This window comes from Populus nigra, chromosome 6 (assembly GCF_951802175.1).
Source record: "Populus nigra chromosome 6, ddPopNigr1.1, whole genome shotgun sequence".
Classification (NCBI taxonomy): domain Eukaryota; kingdom Viridiplantae; phylum Streptophyta; class Magnoliopsida; order Malpighiales; family Salicaceae; genus Populus; species Populus nigra.
This window is the reverse complement of record NC_084857.1, coordinates 2,694,332-2,702,022: the sequence shown is the minus strand read 5'-3', so window position 1 is coordinate 2,702,022 and position 7,691 is coordinate 2,694,332. Positions and strand designations below refer to the sequence as shown.

The following is a 7,691-nucleotide window of genomic DNA, read 5'->3' as shown; positions in this document are numbered from 1 at the left end:
TGTATATTTCTTGTTATATATTGTATATAATTCATGTGGTTGAAGCATGGATTTGTCTTCTTGACCGGAAAAAGAAATTGTCTTTTTGGATTTGTTCATGAGCCAAACCAGGTTAAGACCGGCTTGTCTTAGACCGGAGGGGGAGGGCCTCGCCTTGGCTTGGCATGACTATTCAGGCTAATTCCTATGTTTACACACACTGTTGATGTATGAATTTGTCTTTTTGGATTATTTAAAAAGAATTGTCTTTTTGAGCCTAGAGGTATGTAGGGTAAGGGAGACATACTTACATGGTTTTAGAACCCCCACCTGAGCAGGAGTTGTCGACCTAATTTTTTTTATTAAAAAAGAACGAAAATAATATTATTATAATAAAAAAAACTTAAAGGTTAATAACTGAGCCAGATATCAAGTTATCAAGTCATTTATGTTTTTTTAATTTTTTCAAATTAAATTAGTACATACTTTGAATCGATTTTAAAACTATAATTACTAATATCTATTCCATCACTTCTTATTGTTTATACTTGTTTGTAAATTAAATAAAAAAAATGTTTAGGATAGTAGTAGGTGTTATTTTTAAAATTAATTTTAATTTAAATATATATATATAAAAAAATTTATTATTGATATTAACATATTAAAATTATTGAAATCATAAAAAAATTTATTTAAAATAAATAAAATTTTTCAAAACTCCGTGGCAAAACACCCCTTTGTGAAGACCGGCTCATCTTAACCCCTTATTTGGTGGGCCCAAACCAGGTGTGGCTCTTCAAGTTACTTTCTTGGTTTGCCCTCCAAATTTTTACCTCCCAACCTACCGTGCATGATTAAAAAATTGTTTTTATGTTATATATATTTTTGAGGTGTTTATTTTTTATTTGATACAGTTTTTATTAAAAATTAATTAAATTAAATTTTTTTAAAAAAACCAAAATCGGTTCAAACTAACTAATTTCGGTTTGGTTTGGTTTTTTAGAACAAAAACCGGTTCAAACCAGTTTGGCTCGGTTTTTTTTGTATTTTTTCGGTTTGGATTCGGTTTTGTTTTTTTAATTTCAGACTTATAAAACCGAAACCGAACCGAACCGGTCAGTTTTTTAAAAAATTTAATCGGTTTTTTTTCACGATTCGGTTTTTTCAGTTATTTTTTTTCTAATTTTCTCAGTTTAATATATTTTTCAGTTTTTTTACTCGCCCCTAATATATACATTATCCATAACTATATATAAAAAGGAATTCCATAAAAATTATTGATGGGATATTATACTTTTAATATAATACTATAATATATACACATACACAGTACTATTTATAAGTAAAGTGAACCTCATATTTAATTTAGAAAAAAAATATTGATAGATCTTCTTAAAAAGAAAATTATTAATTTCTAGAGATAGGCTGTTTTTAAAAATGAATTATAAAATATATTTTTATCCTTTTTTAATTATTTTTTATTTATACATCATATAAAATCTAAATAATATTAAATAAAATATTCTAATCACTCCTGAAATATTACATACTATACTAGTATTTTTTATTTTTTTGTAATTATTATTTCGAAGTGTTATATGTATTTACCCTAACTATTAATTATTAATTCTTGAATAATAATTCAATTGTGTTCCTAATTTTTAATTAAATAAAATTATAAATTGTATTATATGGTTGAAAAGATAATTTAATTATAATCATCAAAATATAAAATTTATATTCATTTATAAATAATTCTAAACGTTATTGAAAATTAGAGGAAAATACTATAAATTAGTTAAATAATCCACTTGCAAAGTACGTGTCAAGAAACTAGTTAATTAAAAAGGGATCCATTTACACATGTAAGAGAAAAGGGTTCTCCTCAATTTATTGAAAAAAATATATGCATTAGACCACCGCTTCCCATTGCCTTTTTAATTTTAATTAACAAAACCAGTAGTCATGCGATGAATGCCGAATCATTTGTATGCATGCATAGGTGTCTTTCGCCATGACCTGATTCTAGTCAGGGGGACTTGTCTGTATATCCAAATTAACCAATGGTTCGAGCCACTTTTTTCTTCTTCTTATCTATACGTGTATTATCTCCAAATGAATCTAGCTAGCTAGCTATCCAGGGAAGGATCTGGGATTCAGAGATAAGAGGAGGAGACGGAGAAACTTTCAAGAAATACAGGAGGCCCCTTCTCCTCCATGTAAGTTGATCCGCCCTTGTATCTATCAATATACCATCACTGTTCACTTGTTTCTGGTTTATTGAGCATTCCTGGACTTGTTATAAGTGTGTGATATGCAGAAAAAGGAATATATACTCAAAGAATTGATGCTTTAGATTGAGCTCTTCATTCTCTGCAGATGAAATCAAGTTGTGCAAAATTGATGAACTGCAGAACCAGTTCAACTCTATTGCTACAACGGTAAAAGCTTTTAAGCCCTTTTACCTGTATTCGCACCTTGACAGAAGCAAACAATGCGGCAGGTCATATGGTTTGGCCAAGCAGAGTCTCGACAGAATTGATGGTTTTGCAGCCTTGTTTTGATCTAGTCTATCTCTAGTATTTCTTGCTTCTGTTTCTGCTTTGTACGCCATTATCTTGTATCCTATTAATAAAGCCTGGTTTAGCTTGTTCAGCGTAACGGACTCCTCTACTCTCAACTATTCGCCATGAGAAATATGATGCTGCTAATTTTGCAGCATTATGTTTTGGGTGCTGCAGAAGTTTTGGTGAGACCTTGCGTGTATGAATTAATGACTGCACAACACGTACACTGGAAACTTAATTGGATTTATTCACCTGGAATCCATAGCTAAATGGGGTGCCATATGGTGTTGTGCCATTTCCATCAAATGGAAAATCTCAGTGGGATAACGCAGTCCAACTTCATTAACAGAGCTGGTCAAGGCCTGTATCTAGCATTTAAATGCATGCCTGCCAATGGCATTGCACAATCAACGTTTCCGTTTTGGTAAAACCCAATCTCTGGCTTCCTAGCTGAGTTAGAAAAAAGCATATTTGTTATCAATGTATACCTATCATGAAGATGCAGAACGTCCTCACGTGAAAAACAAAAACAAAAAACAAAACAACACAAAACGGAGCAAAATAACAGAATGGACATTAGCCAGTGCTCTCATAACAAAACAACAGAAACGCGTTGCTAGAAAAATACAATGCCAGCCATTTCACATTGATAGGTTAATAGATTTTATTAGATGATAGAACACACAGCAACCAGCTTGGTTTTAAAATGTCTGACATACACCAGGCTCAACTTTCTTTCTTTCTTGCCCTTTTCTGATAGAGAAGGCTAAACCACAGTACATAACCAGATTCTGATAGCTTATAATTTGGAACGAATTCATGCATTGACCTTTGGCTCCCATCCAGCAATGATATGTTCCTTAGCAGCCTTCGTCTTCTCGAAAGATTCACGGGAGAACAGCAACTGCAAAGGAAGAGCAGAGGGATTTGTTAATCAGCTTCCAACTTCAACAATTAAGGGGAGATTTGGGTTCTGTATTTCTATTGACCTGAATCATAATAGTTCAAAATAACAAAAATTCAAAAATAAAATAACCCCATCCAAATCACATTTCCTTCAGTCAACCAGTAATTTGAAGGAGATGTGATGTCACATGCCTCTAGCTCTATTCCAAATTAACTGAACCTAAAAGCTAGCATGATAAAGTTCTCTCCCCAAGTACTGTAGCACATTAATTATCATAGAGCATTTCACTATAATGATTTTTTTTTTATCTTGTACACAAAATACATGAATATCAAAAGGCCCTCGTGAGTTCCTTAAAGCTGTAAGGCTAATGCATGCTATTGATGCTATCAATAGCATTAATCATAGGAAAGCAGAGTTCTTCAAGTTGGTTTACTTCCATGAAGAAACCTAATACAACCGAATCATAAGCACCTCGTGAACCACAGCTGACTTGCAAATCTAAAACCCCAAGAGCTCTCTTCAGCTGACGCAACATAATAATTCCACCTGGGAATTGGATAAACAAATCTTGAATTGCTACTCTTCTTGAAGTGCAGAGAATATAGATACACATTTGGTTGCCAGGAAAAGGGCATCACGTGCCAAACCTACCCTGTCTACATTATAAGATCTGGCAAAACTCAGGCTTTGTACGACCCAGCCACATCCCCGCAGGAGACCTGGCTGTGCACTTCCAATCCTAATGCAGGATGATGTGACCAATCAAATAGCTACCACTAACATCACGGTATTCTATGAATCTGCCCGAGCCTCTGCACAACCTTCGACAAGAAAGAGGGCATCTTCATAGAAGTATAGGAACTTAATTTTATTTTTCTTTCCGCTAGTTCTATCTCTAAAAGTATCTGATAATTCTCAGGCACATTCAGCCCCCCATGTCATACACCCCAATAACGAATAAGGTATTCCTGATAATTTGCCCAAGAAGTGAGATGAATGAATCAAATTCAGAAGGATCACTTCTCAGGGTCTCAGGCGGAGCTTGAGGCTACTGCAACGACCATCAAGAATATCATTTTATTTTCCGGTGCTAAATTTTCAAGAATATCATACCCCTTGATATAGTAGGTCATGCATCAACTGGCACAAGTAATGCAAATTTCCAAACAAAAAAGGTCGATCAAACTTGAAGTGTGTTTCAATAAGGTTCAAGTCATTAGCAAACTTCAGTGTTCTCTTAATAATCCACACTTGAATCTCAATATCACACCCATAGAAGCGAACAACTTCAAAAGATCAGGTCACCCAGGGTATGAATGTAGTTTAAAAACCTACCATCTCATATGAATGATGAGAATCATGACCAAGAGAGGGGGAAAAAAAGGAAACGGGAAAGGGAGAGTTGAAATATCCACGGCTAGTTACCTAAACAAGGGATTTCCCAAGCATAGATGAAAACAGCTTATCAAAGTTTTAGATCCATCATTTAATTTGTTTAAGTCAAATATATGAAACAAAAAACAAGGTGCATATTAACAGGATAGCCCAAAAAAAGAAATGAGTACCTTTATGTAGTTGAGGACATGTGTCAACTTGTCAGGGATAGTCCAGTTCTTGAAATGGGCAAGAGCAACCTCAAGATGGTAAAGCTTCGGAGCCAAGCTCAAATCTACAGCAGTGATCTTTTCTCCAGCAATGAATGGACCCTGATAACAAGCTCCAATAAATTAGTTTATATTTCAAAACTAAACTGCAAAGCAGAACCATAAATTCTTCAAAGACATGTCTGTGTTTCAAATCTATATGTACGTGTGCTTTAAGATGATCATCCAACGCCTTCAATTCCTCAAGCAAAGCCTGCTCAGTATCATCGTTGGGATCCTTGCTCTTCAAGAACTTGACGAAAGATGGGAATATCTTTGAGCCCCTGTAGTTCCACGTGGTTTATATAGCAACCAAGTTAATGATTCAATCCTAGAACTTTCTGTTAATAACCATCTAGAAACATCCAAAGACAACCTCAAGCATATATCAGCTAGCTGTTATTGTAATTAGAAAACATCCGATGAATAATGTATCCTTGGAAGAAGAATTTTTTTTTTTTTATTAAAAAAAAAGAGCTACGAGTATGCAAGATGTTTTGACGAAGATTTTACCATGAAATGAGAAAAACAATGCGAGAGAAATGAAGAAATTTCACACTCTGCCAATGAACTTCTCAAGGATCCATTTCCAAATAAACAGTGAGAAGAAAGCAACGTAACATTAAGCACAAAATACAAAATAGAATCGATTTGCAAACGATATCTATTTCAGCAACTTCCCATATTTTCCCATATTCACATCAGTCAGTGAATCTCGAGCTTGAGTATGAAACTACGCTATTAAAAAACATCTTTCTCCCCCTGCTCACCTGTCATTTATTGTGACAATAGAGCTTACGTTCTAAGAAGAAAATGGTACCTCGCTTTGCACCCTGCCCCATTTCTATGTAAAACAAATCTCAGAAAACTGCCACATCCACGTTCAAACTAGTGGAGACGGTCATGGAATGAGAAAGATGCTTACACAGAGGCAAATTCCGGAGGAGTGGCAAGAGAGGGCTCAGGGTATTTCTCCTCTAAGATCCCAACAATCACATCAGAGTCTGAGACCCATTTGTCATCAAATTTCACCACTGGAACCTTTCCTTCCGGGTTTACCTCCAAGAACCTATCAAAATAACAACCATCTAAATGTTAATCCATCATAGCACATAAAAGCAACAAGAATTGCACATGCATTTTCCATGTCTATTCAACGTGTTCATATCAAGTAGGTGTACTCTGGTCAATAAAAGTTCTATTAATCCATAGTTTATGATACCAGTTGTTATCAATGATGTGCGATCCTCTTTGCACATTAAACCTTCATTTCATATCTGAATTTATATATGAAAAAATGATCATGCCCTCCTAGAACATTTTTTAACAGTTTATTCTGCAGTGGATAACGAAGTCAACAATAACCTTCATATTTTGGAAGTACAGTTTCTTCTTAGGCAAATACTAATCGCCCATACACGTGAAACACACGGTTACACACACATGGTGACAGCAAAAACAACAGCTATAAGTAACCCAACACAACAAAAAAAAAAAGCCTCAAAATACCATATCTAGCCAACAAGCCATGCACACAACAGGAACCCATTTTCTCAGACGCTTGAAATGAACAATAAAAGCACACAGCAACCTCAGATTTGCAATAAAAACAACTATTTTTGAAGACTGGTGTATATGATCAGTTTAATACCATTGAGGTTTGTCACTAAGATTGATGAGATGAGACTTGTAAGGAATTTTCTTCTCTTCCAGAGTCAACAGAGCTCTCTGGCTAAATGGGCCTAAAACAACAAAAGGACGCAAACTTTAACACAAGCATGCAAAGTTCCCATCAAAACCCAGATCCAAAATCACAACCAAATGACACCCAAAAAAAAGGTCAAAGAGAACTTACAGTCTCCAAGAATATCAGGGGCACCGACAGCAGCTTTGACAGCGATCTCCAGAACCATTTTTTGAGGGAGAGATTGCAGCGAAAGGTTTATGAGGCAGAGAGGGGGGTATGCAGGAGGCGGTGAGTGACCGGTGGAGTGGTGGTGTATTTATTGTGTGGTTTTTTGATGGATGTTAGCACTGTTATTAAACCCGGTCCGGCTCTGCAGGTCGACCCGGGATCCGATCGACCAGGTGGCTGGACCAGTCCGAGTCTAATAAAAGACCGGCTGTAGCAACAGCCCGGCCATACCCGGCCGACTCGGCGGGTCGACCCAGGACCCGGGACCTGGTTTTTTTTTCAAATGTAAGATTTGAAACCCATTAGTATATATATTCTATTTCCAAAAAAAAATCATGTTTTTTCAATGTATAATAAAAAAAACCTTTTAGTTTAAATATTTCAACTTGAAAAGATAACATAGTATCTTTTTAATGTGAGATTTCAAGCCCTTTTATATATATAACATATGTTCCCATAAAAAAAACCATGTTTTTTTTAATGTGAGATAAAAAATCTTTTGGTTTAAATACTTCAACTTAAAAGGATAACATGATATATTTTCAATGTAGAATTTGAAACTCTTTTATATATATACTTTATATTCCCCATGAAAAAAACCATGTTTTTTTAATGTGAGATAAAAAACCTTTTGATTTAAATACTTCAACTTAAAAGGATAACATAGTATTTTTTCA

The 7,691-nt window shown here is 34.8% G+C and overlaps 1 protein-coding gene and 1 long non-coding RNA gene across 2 annotated transcripts; one reads left to right on the top strand and one right to left on the bottom strand.

The window, feature by feature from the left end:
• Positions 1-1,914: 1,914 nt before the first annotated feature.
• Positions 1,915-2,640, top strand: LOC133697353 (uncharacterized). The gene is made up of 2 exons (XR_009842852.1): positions 1,915-2,198; positions 2,286-2,640. It is a non-coding gene; the product is annotated as an uncharacterized LOC133697353 (long non-coding RNA).
• A 468-nt stretch (positions 2,641-3,108) lies between these two features.
• On the bottom strand, positions 3,109-7,113 carry LOC133697352 (glutathione S-transferase DHAR2-like). The gene is made up of 6 exons (XM_062119825.1): positions 6,955-7,113; positions 6,751-6,841; positions 6,025-6,168; positions 5,266-5,383; positions 5,022-5,162; positions 3,109-3,450 (listed from the first exon to the last, which is right to left on the bottom strand). The coding sequence occupies exons 1-6, from the start codon at positions 7,010-7,012 to the stop codon at positions 3,364-3,366; spliced, it is 639 nt and encodes a 212-aa protein (XP_061975809.1). The 5' UTR covers positions 7,013-7,113; the 3' UTR covers positions 3,109-3,363.
• Between the last annotated feature and the right edge of the window lie 578 nt (positions 7,114-7,691).

What these genes read in the sequence shown, in the direction of transcription:
- LOC133697352 (XM_062119825.1), bottom strand. Translation starts at nt 7,012, where the DNA reads ATGGTTCTGGAGATCGCTGTCAAAGCTGCTGTCGGTGCCCCTGATATT. An exon ending in CCCTGATATTCTTGGAGACT is followed by an intron (nt 6,842 to 6,954) that starts GTAAGTTCTCTT and finishes TTGTTGTTTTAG; the next exon opens with GCCCATTTAGCCAGAGAGCT. An exon ending in ATGATCATCTTAAAGCACAC is followed by an intron (nt 5,163 to 5,265) that starts GTACATATAGAT and finishes GCTTGTTATCAG; the next exon opens with GGTCCATTCATTGCTGGAGA.